Here is a 25,972-nt window from a genome sequence, read left to right as displayed (position 1 = left end):
AGTACAGTGAACGTTCTGTAGGGATTCCACCGTAGGAAAAATATTGCTGTGCACTTAAAGGGATAAACGTGTTCTTCTACAGCGGTTTTTAAGAAAGGGCTCCTCAGTGGAGAAGAGGCAGGTGTGAAAATTGGTGTCCAGAGACCATTATCCAAGGTTGGGTGGGCGAGGCAGCAGATTTATTGAGTGGTACCTCTGAGGAGGGGGCTGAGAGCAGGCACCGAAGGTGGCCTGGGAGAGACAGGGACAGATGGATGGCACAGAACGAAGCACATTACATTAAAGGACAAAAGACGGAGGGAGATGTTTTGGGGCTCCTGGCCATCTACAGGATTCTCTTTTCTTCCAGTCCCACTGTTAGCGACACAGAAGCCTGCCCCACATTGAGGAAATGTTCCCAAACTCTGGAATGTGGTGGTAGCCTCGGGAGGACAGATCAGAAGGAAGGTTCTGGAAGGGAAGGGTGGGAAGCTTCAGCAACTGGCTCGTGATCTGAGGATATCAGGGACATTGCTTTAGTGTCCTGGTTGATGGAGAGAAAGAAAGAAGAGACCAGAGCAGCCTCACTGTCCATGGGATGGGGGAGGAGGGGAGTACCCTGTATCTGAGGAGAGCAAAGTAGCTCCTGGGGGGCAGGGTCACAGACTCAGATGCCTCCTGAATCTTGGGTTAATCTAATATGGAGGATGTCTGAGATAAACTAGGAGTCTTTGAGTTGTAATTATCCACTTCCATGGTATCGGAAGCACCATGGAACCTGGGAAAATCCACTGGGCTGGGGTGTAAATAGATAGTGGGTTCAGCTTTGTGGAGGCAGGTAAACTGTGAAAGATGTCTAGAGATGAAATTTGGATGACAAGCTTTACTAAGCAGTAAAGAAATTGTTGGCTTGGGGCAGGTTCTTGAGAATGAAAACTGCTTTCTTTCCCCCAGAGAACACCTGTCCCCCAGTTAGAATATGGAGGGCTCCCAAGACAACAGGAAAACACCAAGGGCCAGAGTGGAGGCAAGAGGAGTTAAGCCAGCTCCCCCTCCCCCATGCTTTTCCTGAAAGGAACCACAGGGGTAGGGACATAGGAAGAGAGAACATGCCTCCTTAGAGCAGAGTTTCTCTCCTGAGAGCAAGCATGCCTCTCTCACTGGCCTGGAATGGGGGCGGTTGGAGCTGCATCTCCAGCACGGAGGGGACTGGAAGCAAGAAAGCCATCTCTGAGGTTTGAGTGCTGCTCCCAGACTGGGATGAGGGCCCCCTTCTTGCCTGGAGATGACAAGGATTGGAAAAATAGAGAAGGAATCGGCGAAGCCCTAGCTGTCGTTGGAAACTCCCCGGTCCTTCCCGCCTCCCCTCACAGGAATACTCCGGCTCCAACAAACTCACAGAACAAACTCAAAGCTCTCCAAGACGGGAGATACTCTGGGCAACCCCAGGAAAGTCACCTCAGTGCAGGAAGAACACAGTTCCCCAGAAAAGGGAACAGTATGGCAGCTAGAACTCAGAAGAGACACCCTGATGCCCAGAGACCCATATAGAATTCCCCCGGATGGGATCCACAGCCCAGCTGCTGGTCAGCATCGGGGGACATAGCCATGCTGCCGTGGGGCGCGGCCCATGGAGACCGCAAGAAAGAGCAGACAAAGAAACCATGTTGGCTCGTTTAAAAAAAAAAAAAAAAAGTGCCGTGGTTGAAGTAAGCAGATGTCGCTCCTGCCTGTAGACAGAGAGAGAAGAGGAGAAGAAAGAAAGATACGCCCAACATCAACCTGGAGGAAAGCAGCTACTATCTAGCTCCCTTGACTGTGTAATCTGCTGACGAGGAAAGAGCCTGCACCTGATATTTTTTTTAAAGATTTTATTTATTTGACAGATAGAGATCATAAGTAGGGAGAGAGGCAGGCAGAGAGAGAGAGAGGAGGAAGCAGGCTTCCTGCCAAGCAGAGAGCCCGACACGGGGCTCGATCCCAGGACCCTGGGATCATGACCTGAGCGAAAGGCAGAGGCTTTAACCCACTGAGCCACCCAGGCGCCCCTGCACCTAATATTTTAAACTGGCTACAGACCAATAAAATAATCCACACCGTGGACCTGGCTGAATCTGTACTCATGAGCCTCTAGTAAAAGCTCGTGGCTGGAAAGCATGCCAGGGATAAACAAGGAGAGGAATATACTTGTAATTTCTTCTGCAGAGTAGACGGGAGGACTTCGAAAGTATAAACGTGCACTTGGGATGGAGTGTAAGTTTCATGTTCTCGCATTTCTAAGTGATTATGGCATTATACTAGTTTCCATCATAAGGATTCAAAATGCACAAATATTTGCCAAGTTTGACAGGAGTGTACTGGTGAGACCTTGTCCAGGGCACAGAAAGGAGCAGCCTCGAAGGAGAGCGAGGGAAAGGCTGGTTAATCACGAGGCTTGTCAGCCCGCAGTGGCCACTACTGAGTGTCTGTGTCTCTCCTCAGCCCTGTGAGGAAAGGGGAGGGGCTTCCCTCCTGAAAAGGAGAGCCAAGTAGCTGCAGAGATGGAGATATTAACGGAACCTACTAGAGCCCAGCCCCCAGAGCTGGCAGACCCCTATGTCCCACTGCCATGTCTTTCAGGATCCTGGGCTGTGTGGTGCTGTGTCTCCTGGGAGCAGGTGAGTTTCAGGATATGTGAGCGACTTGGCCACAGCTCGCAGGTCTCAGCTCAAGTCCTTTTCTAAAGGCCGTGCCCTTCTTGGCTGTCTCTAGCTCTGTTTCCATCCCTCACAGGCCCAGTGGAAGCTGGAGTGACCCAGACCCCGAGACATTTCATCACAAGGACAGGAAGGCAGTTGACACTGTATTGTTCTCAAGATATGAACCATGATGCTATGTACTGGTATCGACAAGACCCAGGAGTGGGTCTGAAGCTGATCTACTTTTCAAGGAACGTTGACTTTATTGAAGATGGAGATGTCCCAGATGGGTACCGTGTCTTGCGGAAAGAGAAGAAGAATTTCCCCCTGACCCTGAAGTCAGCAGGCACCAACCAGACCTCTTTGTACCTCTGTGCCAGTCGTGTATCCACAGCACTGCTCAGCCAGCTGCTCTCTGCACGAAAAGCAAGAGCAAGAGCAAGGACACTCCTTGCCAAGCAGGAGGAAAATTCCCCCCACCATCAGTGCCCTAGAAGTCCTTCCCTGATTCCCCAACTCCAGGGACTCTGACCAAGGCAGCTCCCCTGCAGTGTGCTGTTCTCATGGGACCTCTCCTGACTGAGGTGCTTGTCAAAGTCAAGGCAGGACAAACCTACTGGTCTAATGCCGGGGGTAAGCGAAGCTTCTCCTAGAAACACAACTTTAAGCACACTGCAATCCTTTCTCCTTACTGGGCTTCATTGTTGCCCAAACCAAACACCCCACTTCTGGTCCAATCCCTCAACAAAATTTTGACCCATATCCCATGTCCTATTCCTGGAGGTTTGCACCCTGGGGGAAGAGCACGCTCTGAGTTATTTACAAAATCTGACATCCCTCATCTCCTCATCTCGGCAAATGGTCCTGCCATCTGGCCAAATGCCCACACCAGGAATGGAGGGGTCATCTCTGCCATCTCTCGGTTACTATCTTTCCTCACCTAATCTATTATTCCCCCCACCCTGCATATTTCTAGATGACATCCTTTGCAAATTTTACTCATGTTTCTGACATCACTGACAACACCATCGTCCAGCAAACGTCTCTCACCTGGATTCCTTCACCACCTTCCAAGTAGTCACCCCCTCTTCCTAGTTTTCCATCTGCCTCCATCCACAAAACACTCTCTCGGGCTCGAAAGCCATCAGTCTTTCCTGAACCTCACTAAAGTCTCAAGTATAAACTTGAGGCTTTGTAAGGCTCTCCATGATGTGGTCTTGGAGCACTTATCTACCTTCTTAACACGAACGTCCTCATTGCTTCAGCTACAACGACCAGACATATCCCACCTCTCACAGGTCCCCACGGGTGTCCTCTACTGACTCACTGCTGGTGGGTCATCAATAATACTCACTCACCCTAGAGCAACCTTCTTCTCCCTACCTACCTGGTCACCGGACCGGTCATTCCTCTGGATACTAACTCAGAAGTCATTTCCTCCAGAAAGACTTCCTTGAGTCCCTGGCTGGATTAGTTCCTCTGCCACGTGACCTTATGACAGCGTGACATTCTCTCCTTACGGCCATCAACACACTTAACTGTTCACTGTTTAACTTTTAGGCTATTAAATATTAAGGTTAAAGAGAATCAAGATCATGCATTTCTATGTTACTTTTTTATCTCCATACTTACCAGCGTGCCTGAAGGCCGTAGTGTTAAATGAATGCGTGAATCAGTCTTCTCTCAGATCCTCTTTCCAACACCCCTCTGACAAGTCCAGTCAAAGGGTCCCCTGTAAGGTCCTTTCCTACACATAGTTTGGGGAGATTCTAGGGTTTTCCGTATGTGTATAGAAGCTAGACAGATCATGTGGTCTAATAGAGATTTACTCTTAGACTCTAGCCCCTTGTCTATGTGCTCTAGGTCAGCCTGAGGAGGATATTGCCTCTCTGGGTACCACTGTTTCCATGGGATACTTTTCTTTTTCTAACGGGTCCTAAACTACCTGCCAGCCACTGCTGATGGCTCTGCTCTGTGCCATGTCACTCAACAAGCACTACCGTACCGCAGACTCCATTGTACCTGCCAGCAGGCCCCAACGTCCCTCCCAGGTAGAGTTCCCAGCAGAGTGACACCTCTATTAACGAAGCAGGAGAGGAAAACTTTTGCCCAAGGTTTTCCTTTCCCTTCTTTGTAGGGGAAGAGCAAAACTACAGTTTTGTATCTTGATTTCCAATCGCTTACACAGACTTTCGCCCAAAGGTTCATTCAAGTATATACATCTCTCACCAACCATTAAAATAGTAGTTATATCCTAGAATAAGGGAATGGAGAAGACCTCATCCAAGATGCAAAATCCTGCAAAAACCCTGCCAAGTTCAGAATCCACTCATTCCTCCAAGAACTATGGCTGTATTACTGGGTCCGTCCACTTGCCCTGCTCCTTGCCCTTATTTCAGGATGAGCTCCCTCTAGGAGGCACTTTACACGGTTACGCAGGGGCTCCCAGTGGACTAATCTCTCCTTTTTGAAAGACTTGCCCAGACATTTCTGGACGACAAAAAATGGTGTTTCTTGGGTCTAAGCTGAGTTTCCATTACACCTTATAACACATCCTCAGTGCACACAGAATTACACTAATTAAATTGGAGATGGAAGTAGAGATTATAAGGCCAAAAACTGTTCCCTGTGAAATGGATCTATATTCTAATGACTTATTCATATTTCCTGGAAGTCATCTCAAGTGACCTCCTATCGCATGGGAGCCCATGGGACAATGAGGTAGACAGACACTGTCCTACTTCTGTATAATCCGACACACCTAGCGCTCTGTCATAGGATATAGAGATCAGAGGTAGGATGCCCTGATTTTTGACTTGGACCTGCCTCAGGCACCAGGTTACCCTGCTTGTTACCCTTGTTTCCTAGGACCAGCAGAGCTCTGGTTCTGCACCTTTCCTTAGAGTCATGCATCCTCACTCTGCTTTACGGAATCTACTTCCTCACACCTCAACTAATCTCCGTCATGCTAAAGAAATATCTCCAAGATTTAAGAAGTACCTGGGTGCCTCTCTGCACAGAGAGGGTTGTCACAAGGGGAGAGGTGGTGCCCCCAGGAGACAATGGTGGGGGACAGCCCCTGTGAATGGGCTGCCATAGTCCTCCATCCTGCACTTCCCTTGGGGTCTGACACAGGGCTCCTGCAGCCCAGGCCACCTTAGAGAATTCACCTGGTACCAATCAGCTCCCTGGTGCCACTTGCTGGAGGGAGTGTCATTCTGCCCAGACTTCAGGGTCTTCAGGGACTGTGTCCAGGACTGTAGGCCATCCAGCCCTGCGCACTGCCCTGCTCCCCATCACCCACGTTCAGAGTAACTTTCCCACTCCACCTCTAGACAAACTACCTTTCTAATTTCAGGTCTTGGCCTCTAGATTTCATCGCCCCAGGGCTCCATATCTTTTCGGCGTTATTTTATAACCACATGTCAGCTATCACTGCCTCCTATGTACCACAGTACGTTCCCACTGCGTCTGTCCATTACACTGCCACTTAGCAACCTCCTTCTTACTCTCCCAACCTCATGATTGCTTCCCATGTTCCCCAGAATGTGTCTGGCCATTTCCTGAATACAAGCACCTTCTACGCCTCTCAGTTCTACAATGGTCTTATTGTGGTGGTGTTGTTTGCCCTAAGTCTCTTTTGGGGACCATATGTTCTCTGATTTAGGTAATGTATCTTCCCATGTTTGCATCACGGAACCAGCACTGTGCCTGATACAGCAGATGGTGAATGGAATAGAAGCTCCGTGAGGCATGGAGAGTGTCTCTGTGGTCCGTGACTGTGTTCCCAGTGCCTGGCACGTAGCAAGTGTTCAAGAAATATCAATGCAAGAATTCTAAGAGGCCTTCAAGTATTTAAATTAGGATTTGTCATCCTTTTCTCTCTTTCCCAGCTAAGAGCCCTTTTAATAAGCCACTGAAATAAAAAGCTTATGAATAAGTTCTCTAAGAGACAAGATTGGTGCTTGTATGATGCTATTATGAAACATAGATGTCGCCAGTTTCTGCTCTAGACATGCCCCATTTCTGCGATACCCTCGCCATCACGGGTGCAGGGGCAGACTTTTCTAGTCACAGACTCCACAATCAGCTCCAGCCCCAGAGAGCAGCTGTGGTGACCCGGGGTGAGGGAGGCACGTTCTCTTGGGGAGAGGCCACTCATGTGAACTGCCAGAGTCACTGAGCTCAGAGCAGGTGGGCAGGGGACCCTCAGCCATCAGACTGCTCCTGTGAGGACAGGAAGAAGATTGTGACAAAGGGATGCTGTAGAAGTGACCTTTACCTGAGTACCCCTCAGTTTGGAATTTTACATCTCCATAGCAAATAACAGAAAGGGCCATGATCCTCTGCGTCCTGCCAATGGCGTATCATCTATCTGCTGCCAGAGCAAATAATATTTTAGCATCGCCTCCTCTATGCAACAATAGTACTTTTATTAACAGTCGTGCATGTAATAATGAATCTCAGTCTGCACCAGAATCACCCATTGAGGATTTGTTTTGTTGCGGTTGTGGTTGTTTTTTAAAATTGTGTATATGTGTGATAAGGACACTTAACAGGAGGTGCCTTTTAACAAATGTTTAAACATACAGTCCAGTCTCCTTAACTCCAGGCACAATGTTGTAGGACAGATGTGATCATCTTGCAAGCCTGGAGCTTTGTTTCTTTTCAACAGCGACTTCCATTTCCCCTCCCCCAGCCCCTGGCAACTGCCATTCTTCTCTCGGCTTCTAGGTATTTAACCCCGTGCTAAGTGAATTAAGGTAGTCACCAAAGGACGGATATTACACAGAAGGAATCTTTCATCACCGAACTTGTTTAGAATTTCTGGCACAAGATAACACAAGAAGAACAACTTTTCCTAATAATGTCCTTTATAACAAGAAGGAAAACAGATTCTGGTCTATAATCCAATCCAGAATTACATTTTGCATTTAGTTGTCATTTCTCTTTACTCTGGAAAGCTCCTTAGTCTGTCCTTTGTAATTCAATACCTTTGAAGAGTATAAACCAGTTACTTTATAGAAGATGGTACTTAATTTAATATTGTGGTAAAGCATGTTGAAGGTGAAGCATTAGATGAAAATAACTTGTATGTCCCATGTTTCCCTTGGTATAACATTTTCAAGCTTTTTATTAAGAAAATTGTCAATCACAGAAGCAGAGAGAATAATACAATGAGCCCTATCGCCCAGATCCAATAATGAACACTTGCCACCTTTCTGTCTTCCATTCCCCCAGCATTTTTGGTTGATATATTCTGAAGCAATTTCCCAGACATCATAATATTTTATTTCAGATTTTAGTAAGCTCTACAAAATAATATTTTGTTATATAATCACATTACAGTACCTAACAAAATTATTTGTAATTCCTTAATATTATATTCTGTCAGAATTATATTTAAATTTATCCTATTACCTTGAAAATGCTCTTTTAAATGTTTGATTTTGCATTTGATTGTCATGTTTCCTAAATTCTTCTACTGTCCCTTCTCCCTCCCCCCTTCATCTTCTTCCTTTTCTCCTTCTTCTCTTCCTCCTCCTTCTTCTTCTCCTCTTCTTCCAATTCTCTGTAGACATTGCACCCCTAGTGATTGTACCCCACCATTGGTCCCACACTCTCTCCACTACATTGCCAGGTGGACAAGCACATGTGGGCAACATTGTGTCCCTATTGTGTCTCTACCACCAGCACAATAGACAGAAAAGGCAAGTGTTTTATAAACACAATTAGCCTACTGCTCATGGGAAAAAAATCACATCTCTCTATGCATCTACATCTATGGAGGCAAATCAGTAACAATTAGAACAGAAATAGCTACATCTACATACTTTCAGCACACTAAATGTGTAGTTAAGGACAGACAGGTAAGAAATGAGAACTGAGGGATTGGTAATCCTTTGCAATACAAGATGCCACCTGGATACAAGGATGTGCTCGGGGTTACAACAATCTTATAAAATCCCCTAAATGCTAAAGCTAATCATTTCAAAAGCAGAGAACAGCACAACAGGAAGAAAGACTTTGAGCCAGAACACCAAGTCAGGAATGTTTTTTCTGACCGCTTGTGGTTATGAGCTCCACCAGGAATTCAGAGGAAAGAGATCAATGATCTCTTCAGAATCAAAATTACACTGGACTTTGTAGCTTTTCCTTCCAAGTGGGTGAGTAGGATCTGATGCTGTCTGGGTGAGGTCCCTATTACAGAAGTATCAGGGAGCTTCAAGAAGGAACAACAGGAATGGTATAGGGCACTTGGTAATAAACCATAGTTTACTGTCCATGCTGCCTGAAGAGGGCCTATCTAGGGTGCTTTCAGTTTTGCTGATTTGAATTCATTGAAAAACAACCGAGACACCCTTATGCTCTCTCCCTGTCTTGAGGACGCACGCCGTCCCCATCAAGGAAAATGCAGAGCCTGCATGCCATGGCCCTGTGCAGGGAGCCTGTTATAGACTCAGCATCCCAGCCATTTCTGGCAGCTAGTGTTATGGGTTGAATTGTGCTCCCTCAAAATTCATATGTTGAAGTCCTACCTCTCAGTACCTCAGGATGTGTCTGTGTTGGCAGGTGAGTTCTTTAAAGAGATAATTCATGTTGAATGACATCATGGGGGTGGCCCTTTCCCAATATGACTGGTGTCCTTATGAGAATAAGGGATTAGGACATAGACACACACAGAAGCAAGACTGTGTGAAGACAGAGGGAGAAGAAGGCCGCCTACAAGCAACACCTTGATTTTGGACTTTTAGCTTGGATTTCTGTTGGATTAGCCACACAGTCTGTAGTACATTATGGCAGCCCCGGGAAGGCCACAGAGCTGATCACACAGGCACTCTCTGCCTAACACATACCCGAATTCCAGACTTGAAGAAGTAAATGACGGTTTATCATACACTACCTTGTGCTAGGAGTCTAGGCAAGATGAACTGCACTTACCAGTTCTCAATGGTGGGAACACTCTCCAAATCCAAGTTCGCAGATGCCAGCCGAGAGCCTGCATTGCCAGAGCCAGTCCCTGAGCGTAGTCACTTCTGGTCTACTGTGTTAGCTGTTTCCTACACAGGTGCACGCGCATGTGCACACACACACCTGTGCACACACGTGTGCAAACACACACACACAGACATGTGGAATAGCGATGGCTTTCACTCTGGGAACTCTAAACTCTCTAGACTCTAGAGGATGACTAAGGGGTTATGAGCGTGGGCAGGGACAGTGACATCACAGACAAGCAGCTTCTAGCCAGGCCTGAGAGAAGAACCACTCCTGCCCCAGCCCACCATGGGGATTGGAGTCCTCTGCAGTGTGGCTGCTTGCCTCCTGGGAGCAGGTGAGTCTGGGAGATAGCAGCAAACCCCTGTGCTGTTATCTCTAGACCCTGCTATGGGGCTTTTCCCTCCTCAGGCTTCCTGGCCTCTGGTTTCAGCTCAGCGGTCCTTCTCTCATAGGCCTTGTGAATGCACAAGTAACCCAAACCCCGAGACATCTCATCAAACAAGTGGGAGCGAAAGTTTTGATGGAATGTTCCCAGAATAAGGACCACGAAAGAATGTTCTGGTATCGACAAGACCCAGGTCTGGGGCTGCAGCTGCTCCACTGGTCATATGGTGTTAACAATATTCAGGAAGGAGACATCCCTTTTGGGTACAATGTCTCTAGGAAGAAGAAGGAGGAATTCCCCCTGACCTTGGAATCTGCCAGCACCAACCAGACATCTGTGTACTTCTGCGCCAGCAGTTAGCAACAGCTGTGCACAGCCACATCCTCTCTGCACAAAAAGGGCAGGTATAAGGGGGGAGTGACCCTAATTCAGGGCTGAGCTGTGCCAGCTCCTATGGCACATTTGTGACAGTTAGAAGGCTGCCTCCAAGGAGGAAACAAGGCCACAGGCACGCATCTTGGCCAAGAGAGCGTGGATATTTTTCAGGCCTCATGCCCTCTCCAAGTCAGGGGCCCTTCTGAACTGAACCCACCCAACCTTCCGTGTCATCCCCAGCCTAAATTCATGAGACCTCACCCCAACGAGGAGACGTCTCTCATGTATTCACATTGGACACTCCCTGCTCTACGACTGTTTATCCATCTTTCCTCTCTGATTCTATCCTCGTCCTTCTGTTCGCTACTTTGCCCCCGTCTTTGCTCTTGACTGACATTTTGCTAGAGGGCACTCGCACATTCTAAACTCTTCCTTTAGATCAGTTTTATCATCCACGTGCTGATTCAAGAGAAAGTTTGTGGAGTTTGAATTCTGTTCATTCCATTGAAAAAGAGAAAAACACCAATAAAAACAATCTTTTTGAGGTCCTCAAAATGGTCAAAAATGTTTTATTGGAACATTCCGATCAGGGAAGGAGTATACTGACCCAGACGGTGGTAAGAATGAGTCGGGCTATACCTGCCATCACAATCATCTGGAGAAAGTATCCATTTGTTTATTTTAGGAATGAGACAGACACACACTATCCTGTCAGTAAATATTAATTGAGCCTATTCTGCTTTGGGAATACAAAAGAAATGTAAAGGACATTGGAAAATCCCAAATGTCAGGGAATTTGAAAAAGTAGTAACAAGACAAATAGTTATACATGATGTTTTGATTCAGTGTTAATTTTTATGTTGTAGAACTCAGAGAAAAGAGTAAATCACTGTGTATTACAATAGTCAGGATTAAATTCACATGAGACATAGGACTTGAGCTGATTTCAGATCAAAATAAAGGCAAGAGGAAGTGTCAAAAGAAAGAAATATCCTACAATGTTTTTGTGAGAGATCCCACTGGAATGAAAAAGTGAATTCTTTCTCTGAGAAAAAGCAGGGATTATAGGTCTCCCAGCTGAGGCCAACGTCTAGAACAGAGAAAATGCACCTTCCCAGAATAATGTCAAATGACAGAACACATCTACCAACATCTATTTTCAGTGGGCTCTCAGGGTGTCTAGGAGTCCTGTGATTTCCAATAAGGTTTTTATTTCCCACCACAAGCACTGTACCACCTCTGAAGATGAACCTCAAGAGAGAAGAACAGTTACAAGCACTGTGGCTTCACTCCTGGTGCTTCCTGGGACCATTTCCCACCTCAATGGAGACCCCTGTAGACAGACAGCCAACCCCAGACCCAGTTGTCCTAACACAGTGGCACTACTAAGGAGCTGTTGCCCAAGCAGAGAGGTGGAACATGTGAATGAAATGGAAAATATGCAGAGACTGAACATCATACATCCAATGAATTATACAAGACATCTAAAGAGGTTGAAAGGATTGTAGATTGGGGTAGGAGGCTTGAGTTTAGAAATAAATTGGATGAAGTGTTCTAAGGAGAGTTCACAGAATGTGCTCTCAAAAGCACATAAAATATTAACTAATGTTTACCATAAGAGCACAAGGCAGCATTGAGAAAATGTAAACCATGATTTTGGATAAAGAGACATCACATTAGGATACTGAAAAATTCATAGAAGGAAAAAATGCTATCCTAAATCTTCGAGAAAGCAAGGTTTAAAATTCTGTGACTATAGTAAATATAACAAATTCTTCTGTGTTAAATGAAAATATAAACAGGCTTTACTCGGACACGATGAGGAAGAGGAGATGGCTTCTTAAGAAGCAGGGGCAGTGAAAGGGAAGGAAAGAATATTTCCTTTTTTTAGAAGAGAACTGAAATAATAAACAAGGTCAATGCTGAGAAGAGAAACATTTCTCCCTTTTTTAGACAAGCGTGAGATCTCCCCGAGTAATTTATCTTAACATACACTTGTGATATACAAGGATTATTATCTACAAATTATAAATGAAGAACTTAAATTTATTTATTTATTGTTTTATTTATTTATTTATCTGTTTATTTTTTTTAATTTTATATTATTTTTTCAGTGTTCCAAGATTCATTGTTTATGTATCACATCCAGTGGTTCATGCAATATGTGCCCTCCTTAATACCCACCAACCCACGGAATGGGAGAAGATATTTGCAAATGACACTACAGAGAAAGGGCCGATATCCAAGGTCTATAAAGAACTCCTCAAACTCAACACTCAAAAAAAAAAAAAAAAAAAACAGATAATCACATCAAAAAATGGACAGAAGACATGAACAGATACTTCTCCAAAGAAGACATACAAATGGCTAACAGACACATGAAAAAATGTTCATCATCATTAACCATCAGGGAGGTTCAAATCAAAACCATATTGAGATACCACCTTACATCAGTTAGAATGGCAAAATTAACAAGAAAGGAAACAACAAGTGTTGGAAAGGATGTGGAGAAAGGGAAACCCTCTTATACTGTTGGTGGGAATGCAAGTTGGTGCAGCCACTTTGGAAAACAGTGTGGAGATTCCTTAAGAAATTAAAAAATACAGCTACCCTTTGATCCTGCAATTGCACTACTGGGTATTTACCCCAAAGATACAGATGTAGTGAAAAGAAAGGCCATATGTACCCCAATGTTCATAGCAGCAATGGCCACAGTTGCCAAACTGTGGAAAGAACCAAGATGCCCTTCAACGGATGAATGGATAAAGAAGATATGGTCCATATATACTACGGAGTATTATGCCTCCATCAGAAAGGATGAATCCCCAACTTTTGTATCAACATCGACAAGACAGGAGGAGATTATGCTGAGTGAAATAACCCTGGTGCAGGAACCTAAATTTAAATAGCTTGCCCAAAGCCCTATAGCTGGTAAGTTAATGGCAGAAATCATTGTTCCTATACAGTTTCTGCAACGATTAGATAATCGAGTTCAAGTTGGGTAAATTTCCATGCTCAGCTGAGTGGGTTTCAAAACCAACCATTAGCATAAAGATATAATTATTACAATCAGAGATTTGGGTCTGTTGTCTCTGTACCAGCAGCATATTCAGAACCAAAGACATTTTTTCCTGATGCAGCATAAACTTTCAATATTTCCATCTTGATGTAGAACGCAGAAGTGTTAGGGGAAGAAATGGTATCATCCTATCCATGGACAAGTAGAGACAGCCATAAAAAAAGCCAGTTGTGTTTTTAAGGAAAAAAAATCAACTGAAACTAAGGCATATTTTCATTCAATTTCAGAACAGTGTGGATAAAATGATCTTAAAGTGATGCAAGGCAAAGAAAAATGTTAAATACCAAAACAAGCTATAAATAAAGAAATGAGAAACAGAATGGCTCTCATTTCTCAGTAGCAACACTGAATGCCAGAAAACAATGGTGTAAAAAATAAGTATGAAATCCTGGTAGAAGATAATTTTCAGCCTGCATTTCTAAACTAACCCAAGCTTCCACAAAAAAAAAAAAAAAAAAAAAAAGCAATTTTCATTTCTGTGAGGATCTGAAATCTAAATAAATTTCCATTTATTTAGGAAGTGCCTGGAATATGTGTCTCAACAAACTGCAGGAATACACCAAAAAGAGAAGAAATCATAGGATTCAGGAAATAGGGAATCCAGTTCAGAATAACAGCAAAGAAAAGCCCCAAGATAAGAACTGAGCAGAACTGGTTAGTAATCAGTCCAGATGAAAGCAGGGAGATTCCAGGGCATATTTTCAGATATTGTCACAAACATAGACTGTGATATGCTAAATGAGAAACTCCTTGGGTCAGGTCATGATTTCTAGGTCCTGGGATAGAGCCCCACATCAGGTTCCCTGCTCAAGGAAAAGTCTGCTTTTCCGACTCCCTCTGCCACTCCCTCTGTATTTGCGCTTGCTCTCTCTCTCTCTGACACACACAAATAAATGAGATCTTAAAAAAAAAAAAAGAAGAAGAAACTTGGATTTTGAGGGGTGCCTGGATGGCTCAGGTGCTTAAGCATCCAACTCTTGGTTTCAATTTAGGTCATGATCTCACAGTCGTGAGATGGAGCTCCATGATAAAAGCCCCGGGGGGAGCCTCCTTAAGATTCTCTCCCTCCTTTCCTTCCGTCCCTCCCCTTGCTCACATGCGTGCTCTCTCTCTCTCAAATAAATAAATAAATCTTAAAAAAAAAAAAAAGAAACTTGGGTTTTGAGATGGAAATGAAGAGCACAAAAATGGTGAAATGTGGATAGATATTGAAGATTTTTTCTTAAATTCTTTGTAATATGTAGGACTAGTGAAAGAAAAATTTCAGCATTGTCTTGTAAGTCATATAGCAGAAATGCGCAATAAAGATGACAATAATGTTAAGGATAAGGATGGAGAAAACAGACCCATTTAGTTGCAAAGTTCTATATTTTAAATGATTCTTTTCCATATGAATTATAAATAAACTATGAAAAGGCTAAAGTGAATATGATAATTTTCAGAGAAATCACTAAAAAAAATTAAAATGGTCTATCTAAAATGTCAAGAGTTAATAAGAAACTAGAAACAAAAATTTTTTTTAAATAATTATACAGGGTCTATCCCAGGAACAAGTTTGGTCTGACATTCAAAAATCAGTCATTATAATTTACCTTACTAACACATGTATAAAAACTATACACAATGTTAGAGATAGAAAAAAAATTAACAAAATTCCATACCCATTGACGCTAAAAATCCTCAGAGAATTGGGAACAGAACAGAACTTCGTCAGTCTCGTGAAAGACATCTGCAAGAAGTCAACAGCTAACATCATACTTAATGCAGAAATATTAAATATTTATGCTCTAAGATGATAAACAAGTCAATAACGTGCTCTCACACCACTTCTATTCCACACCATTGGAGGTGCTATGCGGCACATTAAGACAAGGAAAAGATGAAAAGTCTGAAAAGTAAATGATAAAGTGAAACCTTTTAAAAGATGAAATCACTGTTTACAATTATATATCAAAAGAAACCTATAAAATTATAAAATTAATAACTGAATTTCTTTTTTTTTTTAAAGATTGTACCCATTTGACAGAGAGAGATCACAAGTAGGCAGAGAGGCAGGCAGAGAGAGAGGGAAGCAGGGTCCCTGCTGAGCAGAGAGCCCGATTCGGGGCTTGATCCCAGAACCCTAAGATCATGACCCGAGCTGAAGGCAGAGGGTTTAGCACACTGAGCCACAGGTGCCCCAAAATTAATAACTGAATTTCTTAAGAACATGGGTTATAATATTAACATGCAAAAATCAATTATATATCTTATATACTTTGGCAAACAATGGGATAATTAAATTTTAAAACTTGCATTTAAAAGAATGTAAGAAGCCCAAAATATTTGAACAAATTTAACAAAAGACATGCGAGAGCTGTAAGTTGAGGACTAAAAAGCGATACTAAGAAATGGAAGACAAATTTACCAAGTGGAGATATGGGTCATGTTCATGAATTGGAAGAGTGAATAGTGTTAAAATAAGTATTCTCCCCCAAATTGATCTATAGATTTAATAAAATCCCAATTTTTGTCTCTTTGTCTTTTGTAATCTTTGGGTTATTATTATTATTTTAGAAACTAAAAAGTGTATTCTAAAATGCATACGAAATGCAAAGGTTCAATGAGGAGGCGGGATCTGGTTGAAGCCATGCATGATCTTTCAGGCCTCCTCACTGTCAATTGGCCCAAAGCATAGCACACGCAGAGCGTGCTCAATGATGGATGGGGAGATGACAGATAAATGGCGGACACAAGGAAGTTGCTTGCTTGTGATGCCTTGTGAACGAAGATCCATCCTAAGGCAAGGGCCACACAGCTCCACTAGGGGGCAGGTAACTTTTTCTCCACATTCTGCAGAAGCTTAGCTTCCTATTAGGGGAGGAGAACAGAAATGCAGTAGGGAAGGAAGTACAGGGAGGAAAGAGGAACTTGGGTTTCCTTCTTCGTGCTTTTTTCTTAAGGAAGGTGAGGGGCTATCACCTAACGATGCTGCCTTGCCTGCTACTTCTCCTGGGACAAGGTACGAAGCTAATCCCATGTTGATGGGGAGTGGAGGAGCGGAGGGTCTGAGGCCATCCATCAGAGGATGAGGGAAATGGATTAGTGGATTCTCACCCAATACCAGTTGGAAAAACAAAATGGAAGCCGTGCCAGGGGTTCTTTGGGATCCGAGGCGACACCGAAGCAAAGAGTGAAGAGACCTTCCTGCATGGGGGACAAGCTTATCAGCTATTATCAGCTAGCTCTCTCTCTCTCTGAAACCAGGCTCTGTGTTTGGCACTCTCCTCTCTCAACAGCCACTCAGGGACATCTGTCAGCGCGGGACCTCCATGACGATCCAGTGTGAGGCTGATACGCAACTCCCCTTAATGTACTGGTACCGTCAGCTCCCAGGACAGAGCCTGATCCTGATTGCAACGGCAAACCAGGGCATGGAGGCCACTTATGAAAGTGGATTTACCAAAGAGAAGTTTCCTATCAGCCGCCCAACCTTAACATTCTCCACTCTGACTGTGAACAACATGAGCTTCGAAGATAGCAGCTTTTACCTCTGCAGTGCTGGAGACACAGTGCCCAGCACAGATCAAAGATCTGAGCAAGAACCTCAGCTAGCTCCCTCCTTCCCAGCTCCCACCCAGATGAGCCCAAGGCCCCAGACAAGGCAGGACGGTGGGGGAAACCACAGCTCCAGCTGTTCGTGTGCTTGTCCGTGGCCTGGGTGTGAATGGGTCCACTAGCCACGGGGAGAAAACCTGCAGGACAGACTGCAGGACAGACTTCAGATAAACTACAGGAAGCATGGCTACCAGGAGGCTGACGATAAAATTTCTTCCACCAGAATGTTGAGAAGTACTTGGTAAAGACCATTGGATATAGTTTGCCTTTAAGTGGCAGGATCAGAAATGACCTTTAACTATTTTATCTCAAAGCTCTATTTAGCTTGTTTTCCATCAGTGTAGTTCAGAAGGCTCTTGGTCACTTCGATATCATCCTGGTCCATTACACCGATGGCATTATGCTGGATATTCTCAGGAAGCAGGAATTAGCAGTTGTGATGCCTCAGTGTGATGTATACATGCCAGACCAGTGGAAAGTCTGCAAAAGTTCAGGGAGCTGCCACATCAATGAGCCTTTGAGTAGCCCACGATCTGGGACATGTTGGATTAAACCCCCTAACGTGAGAGATGAGCTGCTGAACCTCACACCGCCTGCCAAGGAGAAAGGGCTGCAATGCTTAATGAGCTTTCTGGACTTTGGAGTTACCACATACTACGCTGTGGTCCATTTTATGTGTCATTTCTAAGGCTAGGGCACTATGAGAGGGCGTTCTGTAGCAGAACAAGGCGCGATTAAAGCTGCCCTGGGCCATGCACCAAGCACGTCCAGGGGTTCTCCAAGTGCCTGTGGCTGATGGGGATCTCCAGGGAGCCCCTGACATTCCCTAATAAGAGAACCACTAAGCATATGCAAAGAGTTTTAGTGCAAAGTCACACTCCTCTGTCAACAACTTTGTTTCCTTTGAAGAGCTGCCTCTAAGTCTTGATTTAAAGCCTCATCATGGAGGTCAGGACTGTGTGTTAGCTGACCCTCAGATCTATAAAGCTGGTCGTGCACGGAGAATTCTGTTATTAATTGGTAAGTATGTAAGCCCAGACTCAAGCACAACTGGAGAAAGGCACTATTCCATGTCAAGAGCGAGTGAGAGTCTCATAGTACATGCTTGGACCCACAGAGCTTCACTGTCGATCCATACCCAAGGGTGCATGGGGTTTTCCTATTTCCAGGTGAAAAAGCAAGGGCCTGTTTTTTGGATCGTGTTGCATGTTATTCTGGAACCATCCAGAATGTGGTTTTGAAAGGGAATCGTGTAGTTTTGTGGTTTTGAAAGGGATTAGTGAAGGAAATCCTCTCATGGGCTACAACTTAAGCCTGTGACTCTGGATGTTCACATTTTATAGGAGGGGAGATGGCCTGGGGTCCTCTAGACGTCTGTCACACAGTCATGGAGACCGCTCGCTCACATTTTCCCTCTCTTTGCTTCTGTGCTGCATTCTGGGTCCTTTCTTTGGAACTATAGGCCAGTTTCCTAATTCACCTCAGTTCCAATAAGCCATTCAATGCTTCAGTCAGCTTGGTTCATTTAAATTATATTTTCATTTCTGGTAAATCTACTTGGCTCTTTTACAAATATGGGCAGTCATTTTAGAAAACATCTTGCTCCTTGTGTATTTTTAAATTATTTTCTTTAAGGATATTAAGGATCTGCTTGGAATTTTTATCTGTTATGTCAACATTTGATGATGTTTTGTGTCTTTTTGTTTGTTTGCCTGTAGTTTCTGCTGACTGTCATTCAGAGTGGCTTTTTTTTTTTTTTTTACGTATTATATAATTTGATGTTGTGCATTATATAATTCATCTTTGGGAATTCCTTAAAACCTGGGCAAAAGGGAGGTTTTCCAGGAAATATTTACTTTTATTTCTGTCAAGCAATTGGGTTGCGACAGACAGAGAGAGAGAGCGTAAGTGAACAGAGCAGCAGGCAAAGAAAGAGGGAGAAATAGACTCCCCTCTGAGAGGGAGCCTGATGACACAGGGCTCAGTCCCAGGGCCCTGGGATCGTGACCTTAGACGAAGGCAATTGCTTAACCAACTGAGCCACCAGGTGCCCTTCCCCCAGAGGGTTTTATTTTCTAATACTCATTATATATCTTATAAATACAGTCCCAAACCCCAGATACAGTGTCTGTCCCAAATTTGGAAAACATGCCAAAGGACTGACTTATTCAGTGCCCATGAATATTCAGAGAAAATTTTTTGTTTTTTTGATCCTCCTCCCAAAGCTAAGACCTAGATAAATAATACTCCTTGTTAACTGACTGTGGGATTTTTTTTTTTTTTTATTTGCCCATTCATTAAGTATACAGCTCTTCCTGTGTTCTGGCTTCTTATGCCCATCTCACTCCTGGTCGTCTACAAGGTCAGGTGGCTACTGCCCAGATTCTCTGATTCCCTGATTCTCTTGGCCACAGGGATCCAGTAATCCGTGGGGCCTGGGCTAGCTTACCTTCCTGCCTCACGTTCCCATTGCCCCGAGAAGCCTGCAGATTCACCTACAGATAAGCCTCAGATTGCCAGCATCTGATATTGCAGAAAAACGGTCTCTTAAGAACCAGTAATGTATTGTGGGAGGAACTTGGTCTTTGTCGTCTGGCAGACCTGAGTTTAAAACTCAGCTCTGCTGGGGCGCTTGGATGGCTCAGTTGGTTAAGTGGCCAGCTCTTGATTTCTGCTCAGGTCATGATCCCAGGGTCCTGGGACTGAGCCTCGAGTCCAGCTCTGAGTTCAGCAGGATGTCAGCTTGAGGATGCTCTCTCTTCCTCTCCCCCCCCCCCAATTCTCTCTCTCTCTCTTTCTCAAATAAATAAATAAATCTTTAAAAACAACAACATCAACAAAAAACAAACCTTGGCTCTAGTGCTTTACCACTGGGTGTCACCTTGAAGAAGCTGAACAGATTCATTACATTTATTCTCATATGTAAAATGAGGATAATCGTGAAATAAAAAATGAGGAACGAGGAATTGTCTTAAGGACGAGATGAAATCATCCACATAAGACACATAAGACTGTACTGCAGACAGAACAAGCAATTAGTTTAGTACTGCCTAAATTTCTTTTTCACTGCAATGTATGAAATTTTATCACTAGCAATTTCTTCCTCAAGGCTAGGTATTGCCCTCTCTGGGAAAATTTCTTTTATTATTGCCATTATTTCTCTTTCTTTCAGCTATTTTAATTACAAAATCAATGCATACTATTGTAAGAATTGAGATCATTCATTTAAATAAAGTTAGATCATATGATACACACTGTTTTATCATTTATTCTCTCAACCCGAGAATATTTCATAAATAACATTTCATGTCAAAAATGTACTTTATAGCTGCCTGAGTGCCTCAGTCTGTTAAATGTCTGCCTTCAGCTCAGGTCATGATCCCAGGGTCCTGGGATCAGGCCCCATGTCGGGCTCCCTGCTCAGCGGGGAGTCTGCTTCTCCCTTTCCCTTTGCTCCTCCCCCTGTTCTTGCACACACACACACACTCTCTCTCTCTCTCAAATAAATTACATCTTTAACAAAAAATATTTTAAATATATACTTTAACTTTTATGATTATTTCAATATATTGATGACTATCCTTTTTATGAATTTTACCATCAAAACTAATGGCAAGGTAAATATTATATGCTAGATGACAGGGTTGTTTAATTTAAAAGCAATGGCGTATGTGTTGATTTATTTCTGTTACAGACTCAGCAGGGAATATGAAAGCCCTCCCTTTACACGACTGGCCCCTTCTTAGTTAGGTCTCAGCTTGGAAACCATCTCCCCAAAGAGTACTTTCCTTATATCTTAGCTAATAGAGCACTTGCCAACCCGGCAGTCACTCACACCTATTACCATTGTATCCTATTTTAATAATATCTAACCACCACAATCTGATACAAATACATATCCTATATATACATTATATATATATTCTTATTTATTGTCTGCTTCCTGTCACTATGCCTCCTCACATGCGTGTAGATACACACAAAGATACACATAAATGCTGTGAAAACAAGGACATTTCCTATCTTCTTCATTGCTGTTTCCTTAAAGCCTAGAAAAACTGTAGCCATTACAGGAATTCAGCCAGTGTTTACTGAGGATTACAGACTGAATTGCACTCCACCAAAATTCATGCAATTACAGTCATAAGCCCTACTATTTTAAAGATGAGATTGCATTCGGAGATTTGGGCTTTAAAGATATAATTAACTTAAAAACAAGGCCATTAGAGTGGCCCTAATCCACACTGGTCAGTATTCTTTTCAGAAGAGAGGAGGACATCCTCCTCTGAGGAAAGGCCACATGAGGACAGCGTGAGAAGGCCATTGCAAGCCAAGGAGAGAGTCCTCAGGAGAAACCAACCCTGGTGACACCTTGATCTTAGAGCTCCAGCTCTCAGAACCAGAGAAAGTCGATTTCTGTTGTTTAAGACACCTGGCCCGTGTTACTTTGTTATGGTAACACCAGCAAACTTGTACATTGAATAAATAAATATGATTCAAAAGAAAAGAGGAAAATTTGCCAAGCAGTATAGATTTCCTCGGAGAAAAAGCCTACGAAATATTTGACTTTAAACAATGTAAGCCCATAACCAAATGAACTGAATTGTCCTAACAGGGACAGAACAGGTGCTTTGACTTATGTTTGAATAGAAAGGTGGCCCAACAATGTGCCAGCTCCCTCTGCTGCATTCCCATGGCTGGGGAAGAGAACAGATGTTATGGGTTCTAGAGACCTAAGCCCAGAACCTGCTCAAACACAGTGGTCCTGCCATGGAGGGTCCTCAAATTGGAATGGTATTGGTGCTTGTGTAGACTGAGCATTCAATGCTGAGCCTTGGAAGCCATCTGGAGATCCTCCGGGACAGGTTGGTCAATAGGAATTGGACTAACCCATGGCCGCCTTCCATATGGACAACACATTCTAGAGTTTTTAGAAGCCAAATGAGTGGAGAGAGGCCAGTGGACTAATTGGACTTATTACTGAACTTGGCTTATGGAGCTCAATCTGGATTTACTATGATTTAGAAAAATAAATACACATGTCATTTATTAAACTCTGAGTATTATGGAATAAGTCAGGGCTACTACAATAATTACAGCCGACATGGGTATTGCTCTTGGGCTCTCTCCTGCCTTTCTTCCACTAACTACCCTCCAGAAGATCCTGGGGCCACTTAAGCAGATCTAATAGGCCCAGGGAATGGGACAAGCAGTGATGGAGATGTGAACAGAAAGACCGTTACATTACGGGAACCAGTCTTTCGTCAGAGAGTGTTAAAACTTCTATTGCCAGACACTTCCCACTCACCCCTCAAGTCTAAGGCATAGATAAAATATGCAAATGGTACTTTGCACTGAGCACAAAATTGCCTGTCTTCTTTGGCTTCAAGGTGGGGAGCAGGACGACGGGGAGAGGAAGGGCAGATGTCCCCATTTAGTCATTCAGCCGTGGCCCAGCTACATGCTCACACCTCTTTTTCAATGTTTGTGGGTTTTGGACCACACAAATCCAACCTTCACTATTCAGAGTCAGTGACTCCCAGGCTCAGATAGACAAGAAAGCAGTTCTTACTGGACAAGAAGAAATTGTACCAGGGGAAAATATGTAGTTTAGGGAAAAAAATAATGGAGGAAAGGAGCTGGAAGTTTGGAGAAAAGATAGCTTGGAATTTGACAAGGTGGTTGAAGAGCAGTGAAGGCCACTGGGACCCAAAGTTGAGTTGACTATGAGCGAAGGAGAAATAGAGATGGGGGTGGGGGTGGGGTGGGGTGGGGGTTTGGGGAGAAATTGTTTAAAAAAAAAAAAAGACAAGTAATTTGGAATCTGACCAAAATCTACTTTTTAGACCACTGAGAGGTCCAAAAGCCCCCAGTGTGGAGCAACACGATGGGGAATGAACTTAGCTTGAGTACGGAAAGGGTCTGGCGTCAACTCCACGTTCATCAGCCGGGTGACCCGGGAGAAGTCACCTAACCTCTGAGCTTTAGAATCTTCCTTTCTTTGCCTGCTTCAAGTTTTTATTTATATTCTAGTTAGTTAACATAGTAGGATAATATTGGTTTCAGGAGTAGAATTTAGTGATTCCTCACTTACGTACAACACCCCATGCTCATCACAATAAGTGCCTGAGACTGCGGGGTCTGCTGCCTCCTGCATGGGGCTGCCCTGGGGATCAAACAGGAGAAGGGAAGCTGAGCGTTCTCTGATAGAAAGCAGGCAGGCTCTAGAGTCAACGATCATGCTGAAATCCCATCTCCACCACTTACTGGCTGTGTGACCTTGAGCAAGTTACTCTACCTCTACGGCTCATTTTGTCATCTGTGAAATGGGCAACCTCGTGAGTGGTTGTTAAAATAAAGTGAAAAAAGATCCATGGAAGACTTGGCAATGTTTGGTATAGTAAGCATGAAGAAACCGTTCACTATTATCATAATTAAAAACCAGTGGCGGGGGGGTGCCTGGGTGGCTCAGTCCGTTAAGCAGTTGACTCTTGATTTCAGCTCATGATCACAGAGTGCTGGGATTAAGCCCCAAGTCTGGCTCTGCACTCAGTGAAAGTGTCTGCTCCCTCTCCTTCAGCCCCTCCTCTCTCTCTCTCTCACTTTCAAATAAATAAGTAAGTAAGTAAATAAATATTTTTTTAAAAAACCCAGTGGTTTGATAGGCTAATTTTTAATGAACTATGAGAATGTCTTGAGAAATGGTTCAGAACGACGATCATAAGAGCTGCAGAGACTTAACTCGGTTGAACTTGGGAAAAGGTAGACCTGAATCCACCCTACATGTCTGAGCCTAAAACATGACGTCATACTCACTTAGAGTTATTTTCTCTGCCTCTAAAGTGATTCCTGCTGTGTTCAAGAAAACCGACTTCACACTACGTTGTGGGTATAACAGTTTGTTCTGAGGAGGAGCACAAAATATCAGGCCAAAGCCGATCTTCAGGCTTTAGACACAGAAAACCTTCAGGCTCTTGGGTGTTCCCTTTTAGACAGAGTCAAAGCCACAAACACCTATCCAAAAATTTCCTCTCTATTCCCCAATTTCCTATCTTCTACCAAGGGTCCCCTCCTCTTATCCCCCCAGGGTACCTGTGCCGGGAACTCTGCTATGTGTTCCTCTCATCTGCTCCCACAGGACTTCCTAGGACTACCCCATGACAATGGGGCAAATCTAAGTACCATATCTAGTGACATTACAGGGAAAGCCTCTATTATGGAGACTCCACAACCTGAGTCAGCTACCCATGAGTACAGAGAGACATGTCATCTGCTCCTTGGTTGTAGCCTAGAATAGAACAGGGCCATGGCAAAGTCAAGCTCTGAGACCAGGTACCAAGTGGAAGATTCATTCCATCTTCTATTCTGTCAGGGGGCCAAGCATCAGGAGGGACCAGGAGGTACATTTTGTTCTCTGGGAACCTCTGGCTTGATCCCAAATAAACATTCTCTTACATGGCACCTGTACCAATTCCCAAACTTCCAATGCTGTCCACGTCTTCCGGTAGCCTTGAGGCCAGCTCTGCCATTTTTAGATCTGTAATCGTGACCAAGACAGACCCTTGCTGGTTCTCAGTCTCTTCCTCCATAAATGGAAATAATTTTGTTCTGCATGTCTCACAATTAAAATGCTTGTGAACAGTCAAATTTGAAACTCAATGCCAATGAAGATCAGCATACCACTGTTTGTGTGTGTGAAGGCTCGTTAAAAGCTGTCAGGCATGGTACAAATATAGCACCTTCCCCCGGAGCTGTGAGCCCATCAGGATGAGAGGAGGTGCCTTTGGAGAGGCCAGAGCTCTGAGCAGTAGCTGTTCTGTTGTGAGGACGCCAGCCTCCAGCCATGCCAGGCACTGGAATAAGACATCCTATGGGCACCTCCCAACCCCATGAGCCCCACAGTGGCATTTTCCCCAGCTTCTACTAGTTTCCATTTACTTCATTCACCCAGCTTACTTCCTGTCTCATAGCCAGACTTCTGAGCCTTTTTCACTTTGTTCATCACCTCCAGAACATGTACTCATTTCTACCTTTCAGAGAATTCAAAAGTGGACTGTGCCCCCTCTGGCCCTTCACCACCCTGGAAGAGGTGGGAAGGAGAAGCATCTTTGTAAGACATAGACACTCACTCCACCTCTCTTTCCCTCTGGGCCTGTCGCGCCTCAATAAATTACAGGGTTTTGTCTTGGTGCGTCCCAAATTAAGGTCATTTCTGGGAAGATTAACTCTGTACTGAGCCCAGCACAATAGTCTTACTGCACCTAAAATAGAAAATTCCAGAATTTCCCCCCTTTCATTGTTGTGAACAATCACCAAATACTCCACACTTTCACTATGTGCTAATCTCTCTACTTATGACTGATTCTCTGACCAGAACATACTTTTCCATTTTCCAGACCCTTTCTAATGTGTGGTCTGGAGCATACAATCAGAGCTCGGGTTGCCAGCACTTAGCAGGTGGGGGCAACTGAATCACCCCTGGTGCAGACTCCCAGGGCAACAAGGAAGCTGCCCCAAAAGAACCCAGAACAGTGTGAATGATGAGAAAGATGAATATCCTAATAGAGAGGAAGGATATAGTTTGCGGGCTTCCAACCTCCAAATGTATCAGGTAAATGTCCACGTAACTTCTCTTTCAAGGGCTCCTCTCCGCAAGAGTTGGTAGGAAGGAAAGCCAGCTGAAAGCCTGGACTCCCATGAAACTCTGCTTCTCCCTTCTTGTCACCTCTTGACAGTGGGGTCCTGGTTCCCCAAAGCCTTGGATGTGACCTTCTTGCCCAGTGGTTTCAACTTGGGAGAAGAGTCTTCATGCTTACAGATATACGACTTGTCTCCCTTCGTGGGAGAGCAGCCAAGTTCTAAGCCCTTACTTAGAGT

At 44.0% G+C, this 25,972-nt stretch overlaps 3 gene segments (V, D, J or C); all 3 read left to right on the top strand.

Annotated features, from left to right (window-relative positions):
* Positions 1-25,972, top strand: part of LOC123951612 — a 366,823-nt gene that overhangs the window by 315,425 nt on the left and 25,426 nt on the right.
* The window catches only part of LOC123951625, a 54,244-nt gene that overhangs the window by 11,516 nt on the left and 16,756 nt on the right, over positions 1-25,972 (top strand).
* LOC123951618 lies at positions 9,928-10,405 on the top strand. The segment is given in 2 exon segments: positions 9,928-9,993; positions 10,112-10,405. Coding segments are annotated over 2 exon segments (342 nt in total).

This window comes from Meles meles, chromosome 10, assembly GCF_922984935.1.
Source record: "Meles meles chromosome 10, mMelMel3.1 paternal haplotype, whole genome shotgun sequence".
Lineage (NCBI taxonomy): Eukaryota > Metazoa > Chordata > Mammalia > Carnivora > Mustelidae > Meles > Meles meles.
This window is presented reverse-complemented; position numbering and strand designations above follow the sequence as displayed.